The sequence below is a fragment of the Agelaius tricolor genome, unplaced genomic scaffold (genome assembly GCF_023055355.1).
Source record: "Agelaius tricolor isolate 1412-34295 unplaced genomic scaffold, bAgeTri1.0.p SCAF_1, whole genome shotgun sequence".
NCBI lineage: Eukaryota > Metazoa > Chordata > Aves > Passeriformes > Icteridae > Agelaius > Agelaius tricolor.
The window spans coordinates 72,757,205-72,778,123 of NW_027269261.1; the positions used below are offsets into that span (position 1 = coordinate 72,757,205).

Here is a 20,919-nt window from a genome sequence, read left to right on the forward strand (position 1 = left end):
GATGAATACTTTTACTTTATCAGCAGCAGGCTGAAGTAAAGCTCAGAATGTGTTTCCTCCTTTGATGGGTGTCCATGCACCATGGACTGAAACCATGCTACTGATGAATCACCTGAAACCCAAATCTAGCCATGACTGTGATGATAGCAAAAAAAAAAAAAAATCAAAAATAAAAAAAGGCTTTAAGTCTTCAGCCATGTGGGTGGAGGAAATACCTATGATATCCTGACCAGTTTGCAAACATTTGCCCAGTTATCATATGATGCCTGCATGAACCTGTCACCATCACTGCATCAGTAAGCACAAAACTGTTCTCATTTCTCATGGTCTAGACAAAAGCTGAGGAGACAGCATGTGAGGAAGAAAGAGAACATGGCTATAATTATCCCAGGGAAGCCAGTTAGGAAATCTCCCATTGAAAGAAACTACCTCCCTGACATATTTTGCCACATCTTTGCACCAAAAAGTGCAAGAAAATTTGGGATACCTCTGCCCTATGCTGCTGAGAGGCCCAGGGTAGAGACACAAAAGCTGTTTGGACATCACCATGACAGGATCCTCCTGGATCTTCATGGCTGAAAAAGGATGACCCAAATTTCCTCAGAGATTGTGCTGTGCTACGCTGAACAGACTTAATAATTTGGGGCTTTTACTTTGAACTTCCCTTCTCTTCCTATTTAGACATGGACTGATGGGAAAAATTCACTGTTTATACTGGTCACCCCTCCAGAAGCCCTGCAGGAAAAAACCCCTGATTTTTACCATATTTTTGCTTTGTATAGCACAGAGGTGGCTGAGGTGAAAAATAAAAACACAGCCACAGAGAAGACAAAATGCTTTTCCCTAAACTTTTCAGATGGCAAATGCTCTGCTGTCTCTGTAGTGCAATCAAGTCACAGCTATAAATAAAAATAAGCAATTACACTCCGTGAATTCTCCAAATGAGAATACAAAGTTCCAGTGACTCTCCATATATCACTGAACTTATAACCAACTCTACTATTTCACACCATAACATGGTTCACTGAATTAAAATATTAACTATCAGAAAAGAGAACTCTCACAGTGATTCAGGGAAATGAATGTATTTTGGTTTTGTGGCTGAATCTTCAGTGATATCAAAACTTAAACACATCCTGCATTTCTGGAAAGGCTGTAAGATCTAATCACTGTAAAAAGCTGGTGAAGGGAAGCTGGGAGCAAGCAATGCCAGAGCCAGAGCCTCATTCAAATTGTACAGTCTACATGGTGGGATTGCAAAGCATAAATTTCACATCACCAGTAGGCTCCCCATTTTGGAACAGACTTTGAAATAAGGGGCATATAAAAAGTTGGAAAGAAGTCTACAATGCCAGGAATTCTTTACTGATGCCTGCATTGTACCAGCCTAGTCACACCACTCACCTTGCCAGTAGGCTGGCTTAGCAGTGAAAATTAACACAACAGTAAACTGGACTCATTTGAGGGTTTTTTGTTGTTGTTTTTTGAGCATAAAATTTTCTAAAGTCTCATTTTCCACATTCTGCAATAGTAGATGTGAATTTCAAATGAGAACTGCCCTGGGAATACCTACAATTTATTTGGGCTTCAGAGAGAACAATGCCTCCCACACCAAGATGGAAGTTGAGGAAGCCCAAGCAGAAATCAGATGTCAAAAAAGGTTATCTGGTACTTATACCTGGGAAGTACATCATATGACATCAAGATCAATTTTTTGGTATTAATAAATTTATGTTAATTTAAAAATTATTACTGTCTTATTAACTGATATTGCAGCTATGACAGTGAAGGAGTGGCTTGTGGTACAGGCAGGAATTTGAACCATTGTGTTTTAGTTGAGCTCCAGTTGTGTCTCCTCTTCTGCCATGCCAGGTCTGTCTGGTTCCTGTTCTGGCCAGTAAAGCTTAGCTGAGCTGGAAATCTTGGACTGTTCTGAAATACCCTCTGCTGGAAAGCAGAGGGAAAGTGGAAGGAGCAGGATGACATGGTAAGTCTGGCAAGAAGAATGGATTTCTTGTGTCCATGAGAGGATGGACTGAGGCACTGGCAAAGATGTTGCTCTGTAGACCCTCACTGAGACAAGTTCTCCCTGTGCACACAGGGCACACCTTACCCTTTTTACCAGGAGTTACCAGGAGTGGGCACAGCAACCTTTCCTTCTACCCACCTTTGTGATGACATTAGGCCATAACTCTGTATGCAGCAACAAACCCCAGGAACACTCAATCTGGAACACTGGACATATAAAGAAGGACTTTCTCACAAATGCAAGAAAATTGCAGCTATTGCAATGCAGTCCTTAATTTTTTGGCAGATTTGCAGGAGTTCTTCCTCCATTGGAGCCCATGTCCAAACTCTTCTGGTGTTTGACCAAGCTGGCCTAGTGTAGAACCCAAAATATGCTGTCACAGTTATAAGTAACCTGTGTGTTACAGCCTGATATCTATGCACGGATCATCCTCTGGGAAACAAAATGTCACCGAGATTCCAAGAGTGGAACAAGATTCTACAAAACAGGTTATAGAAGATGTGAAAGCTGTTGCCACTCACGCAACAAACTATACTTCTCTAGACCATTTTCCATTGGCCATCATGTCAGCATTGGAAATTCAAATCACAAACCAAATTAATGTTGTTTTACTTTATTTTACTCTATTTCATCTTGGGTTTCTTCATTATCTTTCAAGAGTTGTTCAAAGACAGGTTTATAAACCTTAACACAAGATTTTAAAAGCTCACTAGATGCAATGATTCTTACCTAGAAACGAAACGCAGACTTTACAGAAAGTATGAAACTGGAACTTGCTGGCAGCTTCCAGTAGTGTTTTTGCATTGGCTGAATCTATGATCAAAGAACCTGTATAAACAAACTCCAGGAGTAACTCCAGGACATCCGCAGTGAGGTTGGACATGGCCAGTTCCAGCTTCTCCCCGCTTCTGCTGCTGTCTCGTGGTGACCTGGTAACAGCAGACAATTAAATTATGGACATTACACCATCCCCATTTTATTGGCATTTATTGATTAGTGAGGGCTAGAAAATCGCTTTGCACCTCATTTTATTTCTCCATTATTTTTGTTTACGGAACTGAAGAATATGAATTTTAAAATAACTGAACTTAAAAACTTTAACTGGATCTGAAAGAGAAGAGTCTTAAAGCAAGTCTTACGAAAAATCTTTATTGCTACTTTGCATTTTCATGCAAAAACAGTTGCAAAAGAAAAGGAAAGGAAAAGAAAGAAAAAAAAAGAAAAAGGAAAATGAATGATTCAACATTAATGAAAATGAGGAACAGGATTAGCTTTCAAAGGGAAACAATACATTTTAACATCTTGGTTAACATCTCATCTTCTGTGCATAATATAACAGTTAAGGAAAAACCACTCGCCAATTTCAAGAGAAAAGGTCATCTACTTTTTCAAGAATCCAGCACTAGAATAATTTTAGATGTCATGTACACTTAAGCATACATTTAAAGACCTTTTCATAAAAAATAGTAATAAAAATTACTAATTTCTATTTAGCTTGAACTTCTCAGTATGTTATATTAAATTACAGATATGATCAATATGATATCTGTGGTACACAGACGGCCGTATCAAATATAATATATGCTTATTCTAAAAAATCTATTGTTCCCTTTTAGGCACTAAAAAAAGGAAGCCCTTCATGGCAATTGCTTTGAAAACTGAATACAAGACAAGCTAGACAGACAAAATGGTTAGAGCAAAGAAGGGAGAGGGGGGAAAACAACAACCAGCTCTGCCACAGGAAGCCAGCAGCCATCCTCTAGGAGTTTCATGACTGTGGCCTATGGTTTTTCCTGCATGAAGTGCTGAACAATTTGGGGATCAAAGTATCTCCTGCATTTGAAGTGTGCATTAGTGCTTGTGAAATTATTGGACAAAAAGAAAGTCATACTGAATTATAAAGTAAGGGCCCAGTTCTTAATGCATGGCTGATGTGTCTGCAACACTAAAGACAGGTTACACCTGAAAGACAAAAGTGATGATAAATTTGGTAACATCAAGGAGGGGAGGGGAAATCTGTTGGAGTAAGAAAATAAACTCTTTTAATGGTTAGGACCATCCAGCACCTTCTCAAAGAAACATGAGCTTTTTGTCACTGGACAGTCAACGTCTGCTCGCTCCAGTTCTGCTCGAGTACTTGCAAAAGCCATGGCACGAGTGACACAAAACCGGCACATGATGCAGCGCGACAGATACGGACTGGCCACAGCATCACTACTCACAGGCAACGCCAGCTTGAAGCGTGAGCAGAGACTACCACGAGCACTACCAACCTCCTGGGTTCACACAGATGCCTAGAAAGGTGATGGTCAGACCTCTACTGCCATCACAGAGGAAAAATAAACAACACACGAGGTTCCCGTTTTTTCTCGCATGACACCCCAACCACCTGTCCCAACAACACCTAAATCTTTTGGGGAAATGCTTAAAATTTGCAGTGGATGCTTTGTCACTGGTCCTTCATTGACCAGCCCTGGTCAAGTCAAGGGCACAGCTTTAATTCATGTGAATCTCTGACGGATCAAAACTTTAAAGAGGTTTCATTTTCAATGGAGGAGCAGCTAGCAGTGCCTAATTTCTTAGTCTTCTCTAAGGCAGTGAACAATGGTTACTCCCATTCACAGGAGGAAACTGAGGTACAAGGAGATAAAATCACTTGGCTATGATCACAGAGTCAGGAGAAAACCAAGGAATTAAACCCCATTTTTAAAATTCTAAATACTGAACTGTCCCTTTTCGTGGCAACATAGATGGGTTAGACCCTATTCTTCAAGTAGATGTTTAGAACACACACTGATCGTGACACCTGTTGTATCCCTATAAGCACAGAGGACTATGCTACCCTAAATCCTTATGCTTTATCACACCACAGCATTCTTTCTGAACTCTTGCATATGAATTCAATTCTGCATCTGAGGCAGAAATCCTCTGGTGGCAAAGAGAAGAGTTGCCATTTCCTAGATCCTCAAGAGGATGTCACAAAATGTTGGGTTTTTTCCTTTCTCACACTCCCAATGATATGCCCCATATCTGATTTATCTCCAGTTTACATACATCTGGTGCTGCACTCTGGGCTGTCAAATACCGCTTGGCACCAATGTAATTCTTGCTGAACTGCTCCCAGAAGGGGTTTGTACCTGACAGTGAGCTCGTTTTCATGTGGGCTGGTTAATAAACACACCACCTAAAATTTCAGGGAGGTTTGGAGGTACCCAGCAAGCAAGAGTTGGGCTCTTCGCACTGTGGGACTACCATAAGCAATTCTTTATTTAATGCCACTACTTGCACTGTGCTGGTGCCAGCCTCGGGAAGGACCATGCGTGATCCGCTGGGAATCGCACCATCGCACCAAGGAGCACCAAGGAAAGGATGATGTGACACCAATGTCAGCACAGACACATACCCATGCTAGCAACAACTGCAAGCTGCTATTTTTCACAATAATTAAGTAATAATCTCTTTTACTTTGTAATACACCGAACAATAAACTGCTGCTGCAATTGATTAAATGCCAAAGAAAAGCTAAGGTGTTTAATCAATCACTAGAGCCACTTACGGCAAGTATAATACAAAGCTACAGAGATTATTGATATTACACAATGAGCCAGAAATGGGAAAGAAAATTATCCCTATTCCTGCCTCTGCAATGTCTTGAATGTGTTATGCTGTTTTCCTTGTGCTTTCTAAGCATGCAGCCCTTTGGCTCCATGTTTGGCTGGATCAAACACTGAGTAAAGGCTGGATTCAGCCTGCACAGGGAAATCACAGCTACCCTGGCTTCCATGCCAGGGATCTGGTTGGTAGAGGCTGGAGAATGGGCAGGGAATTGGCTGAAGCAGGCCCTAATGGATCAAACATTAAATGTCTGAAGGATAAGAAGAACATAACGTCAGGAAACAGACTGATGTCACTGAAAAGGGAAATTCCATAGACTTCGTTATGAAATGATTTCAGTGAATCAGGTTGTAGCATCCCCCTCAAAGCCTGAATAAAGGTTTCTGTGTTCCTTGTTTTCACAAATCTTAGAATGTATATGCCCTGTGCAGTTAGAATTCATTTATTTGGGACAGTCTTCTCTTAGCTCCTCTAGAGGAAATGCAATGAAGTGGCTAAAGCCATATTACAAGAATAGAATTTAGTCCTGTAACTGCAAATGCAGTGGATTTGGGAAAATCTGTAGCAATATATAGATCTGTTCCCCAAATAGCTCATCCTGTGTCACAACAGGAGGAGTTTTGTTGGTGACATCAGTAAATGCAAACATTTAGAGAAGTCTGTTACCAGAAAAGCCCTGACTTCCTGCCTTTAGAGCTGGGAAAAGTCACAGTTCTACCTGGTACATACACTCCTGTTCCCCAACTCCTGGAACAAACAAACATGAGGTGTTTTGGGGATTGAGAGCCTGCCTCCTTCATGTTTCAGTCTCACCTGAAGCCAGTCAATGCACCCTTATCGTCCATGGACATCATTAAATGTGGCACATTCTGCTATTTGCCCGGTGAACTCTAAAGTTTAAACAGAATGATGTCATTTTATTGGCCCTGTAATCATTGCTCATATTATAAAGGTCACACATTTCACATTGTGGCAGAAAATCAATAGCTCTCCCAACAGCCTCTGGGGAAAAAGTTTTGCTTCCGAAGAATAATATATAATAAACAATTTTAGTCCTTACTTTATCATGGCTATAATCTTGGAGAAAAGCTACAGTAAAAATCTGGCAAAGGCTGATATATAAACTCATTAAAATTGGGAAGTGATTTAGAACAGGACTTTTAAAAAGATTTATCTTGAGCTAAACAGCAAAGAGATTTGTTTAGGTCTACATTTAAACAAGCTCCAAGAGCTCTTTAACAGCTTAATTTTATGGTAGCTGTTGGGGAATTCTTTCAGATTTACAAATCATGTATTTCTCCAGCAAGGTGATAGACCTGAGCAATGTGCAAGCAGAACTGAACCTGCAGATAAGCAGGAAGCACAGATATGCTCTGAATGGTAAGGGGGGAGTTACTGAAAAATATTCTGCATTGTCTGGAATAATTAAATCCAACAAAATCAAGTGAATGCCTTTGAACATAGTTTGGCTGCTTATCCTTCAACTAAATTGCTTCAACTAGAGAAGACAAAGGCACAGGGAACCCTTAAAAAGCAAAAGATGGTTTGATTACACTCTCAAATAACAAATCAGAATGAGTGTCCCTTTCTGTTAACTAATATATAGGAAAGAGAAAAAATGTTTAAATACCTGATAGCAAGAAAAATAACCCTAATACTTCATCTGCAAGATCTAGTAGTGAAACTGACAAAAGAAAAATTAGAGAAATCTAAATTTTTTCTATTTATTTTTCCTTGAAAATAATTTCCAAACAGGTAATACACACATACAAGAATCAGCCGTACTGCTTTCATGTTTAATAGTGATGCAACTGAAGTTTTCTGCATCTTGAGTTATAAATAGATGTGTATCTATGCATTTTTCGTGCATTATTTGTATCAACACGTTCCCATAACTGAACGTCTGTGTGACTCTGTTCAAAACATTTAATACTGAGATGCCTTGAATTGCAAAGCCACATTGAGAGGCTGGATAAAGTAGCTGTGTAAGTGAAACATCGCGAGCGCATCAATTTGTCAATTTATGGACAGCGCTACCGCCTCTCATTCAGCCTTCCCTCATGGTTTGGATATGCTGCCTTTAACTGGCTTGCAACATTATTTTGACTGACTAATGGTTTGGCTACAGCTTCACTCAATTTTAGATCAAATACGAAAAGCTACCTATACCCAGTGCAGATGCCAGCCAACGCTCTGTTTACAAGCTACAGTCACAAAGTCAAAACAAATTCTGGATGTTCAAAATGGAGCCATCTGCACAGAATAAACATGAAAAATGTGAAACATTTTATGTAAATGTACATTACTGCCTAGGAACAGTTGGTTCAGCTTCCACCCAGAAGAGAACAGGAGGACTGACAGAGTTTGTGACACCTATTTACATTCGATGCCATATGACTCACCATGCCGTAGACTCAGAGGTATGACGTATATTTAAGCTTTGTGCTCCAAAAGGGCACTGAAATAAATGATTAACATTTAAAATAAAGACGCATTTAGAACTGTTATTTCCCTGGACAAGTGGGACTTGGTGTGTAATTGTTTCCTTTTTCCTCTCCAAGGTCCACCTGTGAGCCTACTGCCACTACCTGCTTCTCCCAGCAGGAGACAGCAGGAAGGAGCTGGCTCCATAATATAAGCTCAATTTTGTTCATATTTCGCTCAGAATCTATCTTTAAGAAATAGGAGAACACACTCGTTCTGGCAGTGTAAGAAAAAAAAATCGTTGTCTTTGACTATCTATGGCTCAGGGTTTTATACAACTCAGGGATCTGAATCTCATGCACTAAAAGCAAATGTTTGAGCTGACAGGAGGCTGCAGGATTGCTGGCAGCAGGGAGGAGCTCCAGCTCCACCTGGACTGAAGGGGCTGGTCCCTCCCTGCATGGACCAAAGCAATGGCCTGTCCCATCACGCAGCTGCCTTTTGGCCTCTCCACCCCAACGTATTTCCAGGATTTGCCCTATCAGCTCAACATGCTGATCTTGCTGGCTTGTTTTCATAATCAGGAATATAAAGGCTTACCCTAAAGTAATTGTCTTCCCATTATAAGACAGCTACATATTTTCTACCAAGATAGACAGGACAATAAAATAATCAAATTAAATTGCTTTGTTCCCTGGACAGTATTTAGGACTCCAGAAAACAGGAAATCCAAGATTTCCATGTAAGATGAAGCACTTAACCAAAGAAAAGCTACTTCTTTTTATCTCTGTCAAATTATTTTGATTACCAAAGAAATGACTGCAGACTGGGGTAGATAGCTTCTCATGAGGCTTAAGAGTCTGTTAGCTGTGTGCTCATTAGGAATTGCTGCTCATGTTGACACAACTTAGACTGAACATCTTGTTTATTGTGGAACTTTAACTTTTTACTTTAATCCTCAAAGCACTGAAACTTCAGGCAAAGAAGAGACTGCAATGATGCTGCATTTTAACTGTCCACTATTTGATTCTTTTATCGTCTTCAGAGTGATTATTGGTTCAAAACCAGTATGTTTACGTATTTTGGAAGAAGTAGAAAAGAAACATTGTTAAATCATAGCCAGCCTTCAGCTATGTACAAACCAGACTCAGTACTCTACATGGAAAGTTGTATTTTGTACTGAATATCTGGATTTATCGTAATTATGGGTTCATGAGATATAAAAGCTTAGATGCCCAAACATACAACATATATTTCCCCAACATGCAGCAAAAAACATGTGCATACTGAGGTAATAGGTTATTTACTGAGATATACAAGTTTATGCAGCTGCAAGGTAATCAGTCATGTAAATGATGACAGGAAGGGACATTTATAGAGCAACATCATTGCAATACGTATGTCATAAGTCACTGAATGTTTTATTAAACAGGATTAAAAAAAAAACCCAAAACTACACCCCAGCATTGCTTCTCTTTTAGAATTTTTTTATCAGCTCAAAATGTATTAACTTGCAAATCTCTGCCTTCGTTATTCTATCTTGTAGATAAACATTATCTTTGAGCCTCAGTCACTATCCATCTGTCTCATGAGAGAAGAAAACATGTACTGTAATGGTTCTATTGTATGATTACAATAAAGAACTCGTAAAATCACAAGATTAAATAAATTACATTGTTTAAACACAGGCTTGCAAATTCGTCAGGAAAATTTACCTGCCCAACAAATCCATTTGCTCACTTTTTATCAGGATGTTGATACAAATAATGTTCCTTGTTCCAGGCAAACAAAATCTGGAAAGACTAGTGTAACTTATTAGGGTCAAATGCTGCCAGTTTGCACCTGCTTTATCAGAAGAAAATCAGGAAAATTAATGGCTGTGAGCTCGGGCACGCACCAGCAGCTCCTGCTAATTCACCATCACAGAAATGATCATTACAAACCAAGACGAGCAATGGGATTAAGAGCAAACGCTTTTGTTCACGGACAACATGGCCAGAATAAAATAAAGCAAACAAAGGAGCCACGTTTCCTATATACCCTTAATGCCATTCACTGATGGAACACAATCTAAATGCTTGGCCAGGACCATTTCTAAAGGCAGGATCAGCAGCAGTCTGTAATGCTACGGTGTCGGGGATCACAGTCAGAGGCACAAATCTGGCTCCCTGCTGAGATTTAAGAAAGAAGATGACGAGTTTGAAGATGCTGGCTTAAACGACTGGCAAGTGAATGAAGAAGTGAATAGCAAGTGCCCTTGGAAGAACAGTGTTTCATGACCTAGACTCTTCCTAGGGACTGAGAATAGACTGCGTCTCACAATGTAGTAGTGGAGAAACAAAAAAACTGGGACAAGTTATTAACAGTGTGGGATCTACCTTGTTTGCAACTATGTCTGACAGCCTAATTCAGTGGCAAAACAACCTGGGTGAGAGCTACTATTTGTTAAAGGTAAATAAAAGATGCAAGCAGGTTCTGGGGGATTATATAGGAAGGAAGATTAAAAGTAAGTTGACAGAATAAAAAAATATATTCTCATCAACCTCAAAGCTCAAACCCTTACTCAACTCCTATCTGATTTCTTTTAATGATATTTATTACACCATCAAAAACTAGCTTAGCACAAAGCTGGCATGCAGCTAATAAATCTATTTCTTAGAAATGTGGTGAAATTTATACAAGTAATTATCTAGGTAGTCTATCCAAGACTCTTTCTCATCATTGCAATGTCTAGAGGGAAAACAATAATAAAATAATGATAACCACCATTATTATTTATTACTACTACTATGATTATGGCAGTGCCCAAGGATCCCAATCAGTATTACAGTAATTAGAATTAATTCTGTCAGGCACTGGTTCTTTCTCCTTCAGCTACAGAGTGTTGCTAGTGCTTTTCTACATATTTATAGATCCAGAGACATCAGTGAATGAAAGGCATGAAGCACCTCACCTATGGCCACAGCATAGACAGGAAAGGGCACGTGGCTCTTCTTACCCCATCAGTCCCAGCCCATCCACCCTGCAGAACTGCTCTGAGTATTTCAGACACTGAAGCTCAGCACTGTGCAAGCAAAAAGAGGGCACCACAATCAGATATGATCATAGCCTGGTCATATTAATTGAAATTCATTATCCCAATCCAGCAGTGGCTCATCCTTGATGATATAATTGAAAGGAGTGAACTACTGATCCCTGGAGCTACCTACAAGCAAGCTGGAGTTGGAGATTTGGTTACCCTCATTTTAGGGCAAGACTGGCTTTTGGAATTGCCCCCAAAATGACAGTTTTCAAGAATATGGCTCCTGTTTCTATGCTGTGGAAGATTTTTTTTTTGTTTTCTTTGATTAATTTATCTTGAACTGCACATTTTTAGATAACTGTTCTCTTTCAGCCCTGAATTTTAACAGGAGTTGAGCCTAGGCAGGGTTGTGAGATGTAAGCAAACAGAGGTAGGTCACTTGCACTGGCATCTTGAGAGATGTTGCATGACAGCTGGGTGGCTCGTGGATGGGTAGAGCTGGAGCAGGAGAGGTGATTAGTCTGTCATTCCTTGGGTAAGATTTGCAGAATTTGTGCTTGAGTCTAGAAATTATGGGAGCAAGAAGTCCCAGCTACAGTAAACAGAGATGCTGTCAGCGAGGAAGAGGAGTGAGAGCTTCAGGGATCTGCTCGGAGCCTCAACAGCTGCCGTCACAGGGCAGAATTTTACAAGCAGAAGATTAAGTTCTGTGCGGCGTCTCAAGGCTTGAAAAGGAGCCCTTCTGACCTCCTTGCCAGGGCTTCTCTTCAGAGCAGGGCACATTGCTCTGCCCCTCCTTGCAGAGTGGCATCCAGCCCAAGCCACTCACCCTCCGAATCCACAGCCATGCGTGCGGGGCTGGAAACAGCCAGGCTGTGACACCTGCGATGGGTTGTGTGGCAGTGCAGAACACCACTGAATATTTGTAAAGTGCCATTCATTTATGTAGAACACCATGCACTTTTGCCTGATGAAAACACATTTCCCAAGGTCTGGCAGCTGAGGAATTTGAAGCCCAGCAGGGAGCTCTGAGGGGCGGGCAGGCGGCTGCTGGGCAGGCAGAGCGAGTGCAGCGCTCATGGAAATAGGCCACTGAGAGCAGGGAGCCGGCTTGTCCCATGCCAAGATCTTGTGCCCAACACACAGCAATTATCACTGCCTCGTTTAAGAGAAAATCCTTGTCCACAGCACAATTTACACCTGTCCCCTTTCAGTAAAGGGTGAAGGATATTTTACACTCCCATGCGACCTCCCATTCTCCTGGTCTAAAAGGTTTAACAGAAACACCTGGAGCTCTTTCTCTAGGCACAAGGTACCTCTCCTGGCATCAGAAACGAACATTGTATCTTTAACTCCCTATTTCTCTGTTTTCAACTACATGCTATAGTTTGTTTCCACATTCATTCTGTTCTACAATGGAGCTGAAGTATGCAGATGTGGAAAGCTGCTTGCTTCTCTCCCAGAGTTAAAAGCAAGACTCTTAATAAGCAGGAAAACATGAAGGGGTCACTAAGAGTAGATTTTTCTTTCATCCTGCTGTTTCTCATTTTGGGCTTTTTAGAATGTAAACACAAACCAGACAGTCTGTTTTCCAGACACCTAAACGCTTTTGCAGTTTTGTCAGGCTGTTTCAGATGGATAGTGGCAGGTTTCTCTGTTGTGCATCCAAATGCTTCCTTTCCACACAATGGTGTAAAATGCAGAATGACATCTTCGTCTTCTGTGTAGCTTTAAAGCAAGAGGAATTTGGTCCTCTCACCCTAAATGCTTTACTTCTCCTGCCCTGCCTTCAAGCCCTCAGAGAGTACTTTAGGAAAAAAAAAATCAAAAACCTCAAGACTTGAGAAAAAGGCAGAGTATTGTGGAAAAGCAATTTGGCCATGAAGTCACTGGGTCTGCTTTGTAGGAAAAGAAGGATGAACATAGCTGGGCCAGATTACAATGCATCCAAAATACTGCTTCTTGTGACAGAATCTCTTTGTACATAAGACTTAAGACTTCCACTCTAAGCCAGTGGAATCAGACACTCAAGATGACTTAAAGATTAGAATGCATCATTAAAATCTAATCTTGAAAAGATAAAGCTTGTAGGACAAGATCTGTGTATCTTTAGCAACTGACCAGAGAGAAATCTACTTGTAAAAGCTTGCTTATAAAAGCAAGCATTTTGGCCAAGAAGAGACTTTTATGTCAAGTGCTTCCTTTTAATAATGTCATAGTCATATTTGGTAGAGATTCCAGTACTCTGGGTTAGGAAGAAGAAAGTTGCAAATTAAAATATTCTGGTGAAACACTTTTTTGTTACGGAAATCAGAAATTCCATTTATTCAGCAGCTGCATTTGTCTATCCCAAATACAGCTGGAAATAAAAAAGATGGCTCTTTGTGGGATTTTCCATTCGTTCCTTCCTCCTGCTACACACATCCACACCCACCTTCCACCATTTCTTCTAGGGCAGATACAAAAACAGAGCTCATTTCTTTCCTCCTCCAAACCAAGAATGTTTTAAATAAGAAAATCTGTGCTCTGCAAGAGGCAGATTTTTGGAGATAAGTTTTTTGATGGATCTGGATCTGTTTTTTTTTTTTTTATTTCTGTGTACAGATATAAGCATAAATATGTGCCATTAAGAAAACCACTAGTTGCCATAAGAAATCATTCACGTCCTTTTAGTCAACTATGATTCAGGCTGGGTGACTGGTCTTTCTCTCTGGGTCATGAAAAATAAGCACTTCAGAAGGCAAATCGTGCTATTTATTGTGAAATGGGATGTATCACCCTACAGACATTCCCATCTTTCCTCCTAGCTGCAGAGAAGCCCAGACAGCCAGCTTAGGCTGGACCCCTGAGGGAATCAATGGTATGCCCATCCTAAGTTCACTGTCTATGCAAATCACCCTCTCTTTTATAGGAAAGGGGGATGGCCTCCTCCTTCATCTCATCTTAGACACCTATTTTGTGGGGAGAGGTCCTGCCTCTTGGACAGGTCTGTGTCCCTCTCTGCAGACTGCAGTAACAGTCAAGTAGGTGAGATTAGACTCGACCTGCCTTAGAAACCAGCCTTGGACCTAAATGTTGGTTAGTTAACACAAGACATTAACACCTTTCATTGATCCACGGGCCTATCTACACACAGGAATCAAAATTAGGAGAAAAAGATCCTTCAGGAAGCCTTCAAGGTTCTCCTTTTCATTGTCTGCATCATAAATTAAGCCCTTGTTTTGAGATGGCTGATTCCACAAGTAGCAAAGTCAAACAGGCTGGAGTCAATGTGGTTGGCAGTGCACTCAAAATATGTAAGATGGCCTTTAGGGGACAGTGGCCCAGTCCAGCTGCTGTTTATCATCCATGTTCCCCTGAAGCCCTATACTGCAGTAGTCCTGTATGGATCCTCACCCTTCCCCTGAATCTCACCTTTTGCCCTTCGTGGGCACAGTGATGTGGAGCAGGTATCGGGAATATTTCACACCTGCTGTTCCTAATACACATGATCCTTTTCAGATGATTCTGCACTAAAAAGGGCTGAGATTGTTTTCCATGGTCAATTGCTGTTGGGAGGGAGATGAACACCAAGTTCTGGCTTAGGCTTGAGTGCTGTGCAGCTACTGACAGGGATGACCTGTTTCCAAAACAGGTGCCTGGTATGGTGCTGAGCTCAGGCTCAGGACTGGACTAACCAAGCTCAAAAAGGCTCATATATTTGAAAGATAAATCACATACAATGGAGAATTTTCTGGATGAGGAGCAGAATGCTCAGCACAGGATTAGCCATTTTCTGAGAAACTAAAGGGGTTTCAAAATGCACTCTCATTACCAATTTTGTTTAGTAAATAACTTTACAATTGTTTTGGACAATCAAACCTGGCTATCATCTTTTCATCAGTGCAATAAGAACAACATATTTTCTTCCCTGCTATGACTAATTCTCATCAAATAGCCTTGCTCAAGATGAGCAATAACTCTAGTTCTATTATGTTTTTTATCTGTATTTTGGTTTTATTTTGAGAAGGAAATAATTGATCTTATTTGATTTTGAACATTTCTCTTTTATTCTTTTGAGACACTACTTGCTATTCTACCATCAGATACCAACTTGAACACACAGTGGAATCAATGGCAGAATATGAGGTTAATAATAACCAGCCTGTGGCAAATAATAAGCCGAGGTAAATACTCTGAAAGATTCTATTTCTGCATGTTTCTATAGAGGTACATAGTACCTTCATGAATAGATCATATTCTCATTGATGTTTCTGGTGACACATCGGTGCCTGTGGATGGAATGACACTAGGGTTTAACCCTGGCTTGCACTGATTGAAATGGCCTTTCTATTATATTTAATATAAAGAGATCTCTTTTATTCTTTAAGAAAAACTGCCATTTCTTGTTTTGATTTCTACAATAACACAAGGAGTGCAATATAAATCACATAAAGCTTTAAGTGCTGCCTCAAAGGAGCTGCTAACAAATATCATAGAGTATTCTAGATGTATTGTATCTGTAAACATTCTAACTCTATGAACTATAATGATTGTGTATTATTAAGGGCATGATCCCACAAAAAATTGAGTGCCTCTTGCAATCTGAGCCCTTGACTTCCATGGGGTTTCATAAAAGACAAGACTTTACACTGCAAATATCCTACAAAAAGCAAGTCTTTAGAAATTCCACCCCATAGCCCTGAGTTTATTGTCTTGCAAAGACACATTTGCTCAGTTTACAGGTGAATATTTAGTTTTCTCACCTGACAGTTTTGCAAACTCAACTTGACATCAAGCTGAATTTTTTCTTATTCAAGCATCATCATCAGTAATAAAGGCATTTTTGCCTTGGATACACCTGTGCAACTCCATTAGCCTCCATCAAGGTTACATGTGTGCAGCTGAGGTTATATATGGAAAGCAACTGGGATGGAGAGACCTGATGGTGGACACAAATTGACCTCTGGAATATTTATTGCTGCTGATGATGTGAAAGAAGGCAAAAAGTGGTGAGTTTAGCAAACAGTCTAAACCTTCCACTATTTTTTTCTTGTAACGCATGCAAGGCTTATGTGGGCAGCTAAAAGACAATACATGCTGAAAACCAGGCTTTTTCTTTCACAAAATCTAGGAATTTAATTTTTTATATTGTTTTCACTAAATTCATAACAGAGCAGTGCTCAATCTAACGTATACCTCCATTTAATAACTAAATAATAAAGCAGCAAGATTCGTCAGTGTGCTTCTAGAAATAGATGCTGCCTGGTGACTTCTGCACACAAGCAGATGTCTTCACAACAAAATCCAAATGACAGTCTTTGGACAGTCAGTGATTTTGTTTCTGTAAGTTGGTTCTATAATTTTTCTTTTCCTGTAGACTCTACTCCTTATTACCCTGAAAAGCATATACTGTAGCCTTAACGATTAAATAATAATGAGCAGACAGAAGAGAAAGGACAGGAGAGATCTGGCATAGCTACTGCTAGCAATCATTAGATTTACAGAGGGGAAAAGACATGCTTCCTAGGCCAACATATTTTTTATGAATAATTGATAAGGCAGTCAGTACAGTTATATCATAGAAATGTAATATATATCCATAATTATAGAACCAGCTTTGTGCAAAAGGACAATACACTGAAAGGAGATACCAGCCAATATGCCATCCTGAAATAAAATACAGTCACTATTGTGTTAGTTGGCAAAATTTAAATACAGGATTTGAAGCAAGCAAAATGTTCTTTAATCCCATTTTTTAGCACAGTCCAGGCTCAGTCTGCTCAGGAAAATACTGCAAGGCAAAATCAGCAGCTGCATTAATTTGCTGATGATTGAGAGAAAAATGAAAGTTATCCTCGTGTTTTTTTTCTCCCTACTTGCTACTCTAACTTACTAATAATACAAGAGTACCAAATTATTCCTATGCAAGTATATGAAGCATACAAATTGAAAAATCAATGTAATGGAAAAAAAAGATTATCATGCACTGTTTAGAATAAATCAGCTAGAAACAGAAGGGGGAAAATGCGAAGGTGGAGACATGATGTTTAGAAAATGTACATACTGTACCTACCCTAAGCTGAAGTGTTTGTGTGAAAAAGCTACTGTTAGTCCAACAAGCAGACCGAGCTACATTTTGACCACAAAATCATCTTATTTCCGATTTTTTTCTAGAGAAATTAATCAGTTGTCTTTTCTTCTTTTAGAAGTCCCCAAATAATAAAAATATCAATCCCTTTGCCCATAAAAGCCACACAAAAGCATGTAACAAAGATTTCAGGGTGAAGGGATTACAGTACTCCAAATGCTTTATTTGCACGATGTCTCAGCACCGTTCACCTGAATGCTGATGGCTTTCTGCAGCCTGAAGCACAGACTTTAGTTGTGTGTGACAGAGTCCCTTGCAAACATTGACAGCAGTAGTTTTTAGTTGTGGACTGAATCACCATTAGCAGAGGAGTTTAAATCTTAGATCTCTCAGTGGTGGAACACTGTCTTCGGCCAAAACCAGCCTCTACTCATCAGAAATAATTACACTGTACGAGTCAGATGTGTAACAAATGGATCTGAGCCTCAGTTTGGAAATACATTCAGAGGAGGTGGAAAGAATGGCTACTGGCTCTGTGACAGGAGATTCAATCTTCATAAACCTGCAAGAGAGGGGAGGAAAAAAAAGCGACACAAATGCGCCCTACAAAAGAACAGAGCAGATCACAGCTGGAAGGAAGGCAAACCTTTTAATCAGGTCCTTGAAATACAAGCTGCAGGAAGCTAGAACATTTTGGTGGACTTCAAACTCTTTGCCTTCAACAATAATTTTCAGGTCTGTAAACTCTTTCGCTCTGCGTTGCTGGTTCAACTCCTTCAACATTTCTGCAGAACAGAGAAGACAGACAGTGCCAGGGTTCCCATTAAGAGTTTTTTATTTTTACTTTTTACTTTTCATTTTTTTTTGTAAAGAAGTAGAGAAACAGGAAACAATTGATATTTTTGTTGGTAAGATTGGCTCAACACAGACAGTCAGAAGTTACGAACATAACATATTAAAAAAAAAGAAAAAGAAAAAAGCAGGAACCAGTAGGTCTAAACAACTGAAATATATACACAGGAAAAAAAAAAAAAGCGAAAACAATTCCTAAATTTTGAAGGGTTAAAAATGAAAATAAAATATTTCAGCATTAGCAAATCAGAAACACAGAGAATGTATTATCACAGAAAAGTTAAAATAATTTGTTATAATCAAAACCAAGAGCTAATGAATTTCTATCCAAATGGAAATAAGTTTTGAACATACTAGAATAATATTAGTAAAAATGGTATTATGATGCAATATGAACTGGATATGGGTCAAAATAATAAAACCACAAGACCTGCAAAAATAACTTATCCTTAACATCGTAAAAATGTGTTAAGCCTCTCAGTTAACATAAAAAATAGCACTTCTAAATAATATATAAATTACAGTGCATATAAAATTAGCTAAATTATCAATGCACCTTGCAATATACCTCAGCTATATAGACTACAATTGTATAGGTTTCAGAATTAGCTTTAAAGCATCCTTATGATAAAAAGAAATCTCATGCAGAGAATAAATTACTCCCTTTTATAGCAATTCCTATTTTTTGCACTCCAAGGATTTTTACCATCACAGCATTTTTATTTTTTAGCCTTCAATGGCTTCATTTACAGCAACAATCAACTTTCACACATCATGAAAGAATCATAATGATTAAAATAACCTATGAAAGTGTTTCCATCCTGCAATAAAGCACCTACCTTGTGTGATGTCTCCTTTTACAGAGCCTATTGGTGCTAATGGAATGAAAAGATAGCATGCCACGTCTCCATGTGGGGATGTGAACTACTAGGCAACCTACATGTTTTATATGCTGCCTGGACTTTTAAGGCTAAGACTTCCCTCCAACTTTGCAGACTAAAGTGGCTATCAAGATGAATAATATACTTTTCACCTGGGCAATAGCCTGGTGGTTCAGAAGCCAGTGATCAAGATGACAGAAGAGCTGATTTTAAATACTAAAGGACTTTGGGTTTATTTTATGTTTGCAATAGGTCAAGGTTCTCATTTCCTCAGTGTAACACCCTGAACACATTCCTCTTCAGACAGATCTGTAAATCAACAACAGTTCCTTACATGGAGTCCTTACATGAAGTAAAAGGGACCTCAAGGGTCTGTAACTCTAACTGTGCTCAAAGCCACTGACAGGCTTGAGCAAGAGCTGCCAAAGCATTGCCAAAGGGTCTCATGGTGAAACCCAGACCCAAATAATCCCTGTACTCCCCTGCTTCATCAAGGAATCTCAACAGGAATCATTTCAGTCAAGCACTACTGTTTAACGACACAAAAGCATGCAAATATACAATTGTTTCATGAAAAGAAATTGAAGCTCTCCCAAGCCCCAACATCTGTGGTGCATATTTTTCAGGCCTAAGTAAATAAATGTCACCTTGCACATTTATGTCTATTTAATGGAAACACAGTAGTGTCTGAAAGGCTAATTATTCTATGCTGAAATGGGTCAGTGCTCTCCAGAGAGCAAGCAGATCATTAGAGAGGGCACAGAAATAACAGCAGGCTTTTGTCAGATCTATAATAGGGGAAAATAAACCACTTTGTCCTGTGGGTGCTGTAGCAGGGACTATTTTTAACAAATTCACCTGAGGTAAAGCACAATGATACATTTTGAGCAAAACCTAAGATGGGATCTGAATGTTCACTCTGGTGCAGGGGAGTCTCAGGGTTTTGCTGCAGGTGTGATGCCTGAAGTCTCACTCACAAGGAACGCTTTGGGCCTCAGCTAAAGATCAAGCATGGTTTGGGCACAAGGGGTGTTGTACTTGACTGAGGGCCAAAGTGACTGAGGTCTCTGGTTTCACAGGACCAGCAGCAGGTGCTTTATCAGTTGCATATATTTATGGAGGAAGCATTTTTCTGTCCCTTTTCACATATGAACAATTTTCCCCCCCATTCTCTGTCGTGGTCCATTTTCCCACTTTCATTTACAGCAATGACATTTTCCTCACATCAATTTTCTATCATTTCGTGTCTTAAAGACTTGTTACTTTTCCCTCTAAACTTTCTGATACTCTCTCCCCTTTTTCAAATTTACCCAACCACTGTCCTTGACCCCCATTTGCACTTTTCCTAAGCTCCTATTCAAGTCCCATTTCTCTTGTATCTGTGACTTTAGAACCTTCCTTGTAGAGGCCTTTCAGGACAAGGGCTCCATCCATGACTAAATCATACAGGTCTAAGATTACCCTTACAAAGGGTCAATCTCCACCTCACCTCATTCCATCTCCCTCTTTTAAAGCTCATGATCAATTATTACAGTGTTCAAAGGGCACAACTGTATGAATAGCAACTGCACAGATGGATCCTGTGTGGGAGAGGAGAGGAGAGGAGAGGAGAGGAGAGGAGAGGAGAGGAGAGGAGAGGAGAGGAGAGGAGAGGAGAGGAGAGGAGAGGAGAGGAGAGGAGAGGAGATGTACTCTTGAATGGGCTGGGGGTTTTAGGAAGTGAGCTCAGGGTAAGCAGATCAGTACAGACCATCCTTGAACTCCTGACTGTGGCCAAGATTACTGAAACACAAGACACAAAGCTCAGCCACAATACCTATTGATGCTGTGCTCTCTGCGCTGCTTCCAGTATTGTGAGAGCTGGTTTGAGCATCTAATTCCCCAAGCAGCTCCCACAGGTAATGGGCTCATTATTTGGACTTGCTGAGCACCCTTTAATTACACTCAGTCCTGGGCACAGCTTCTATCTATGCTCTTTACACACTTGAATGTGCTTTATGCTGCATGGAATCATTAAGGGATGCAA

At 39.9% G+C, this 20,919-nt stretch overlaps 1 protein-coding gene across 2 annotated transcripts in view; it reads right to left on the minus strand.

The window, feature by feature from the left end:
- KLHL29 (kelch like family member 29) overlaps positions 1-20,919 on the minus strand; it is a 390,175-nt gene that overhangs the window by 54,113 nt on the left and 315,143 nt on the right. For both annotated transcript variants that reach the window (XM_071440010.1, XM_071440015.1), the window contains 2 exons: positions 17,807-17,945; positions 2,759-2,958 (listed from right to left, as the gene is read on the minus strand). In XM_071440010.1, the coding sequence (XP_071296111.1) occupies positions 2,759-2,958; positions 17,807-17,945 (339 nt within the window). The remainder of the gene's footprint in view (positions 1-2,758; positions 2,959-17,806; positions 17,946-20,919) is intronic.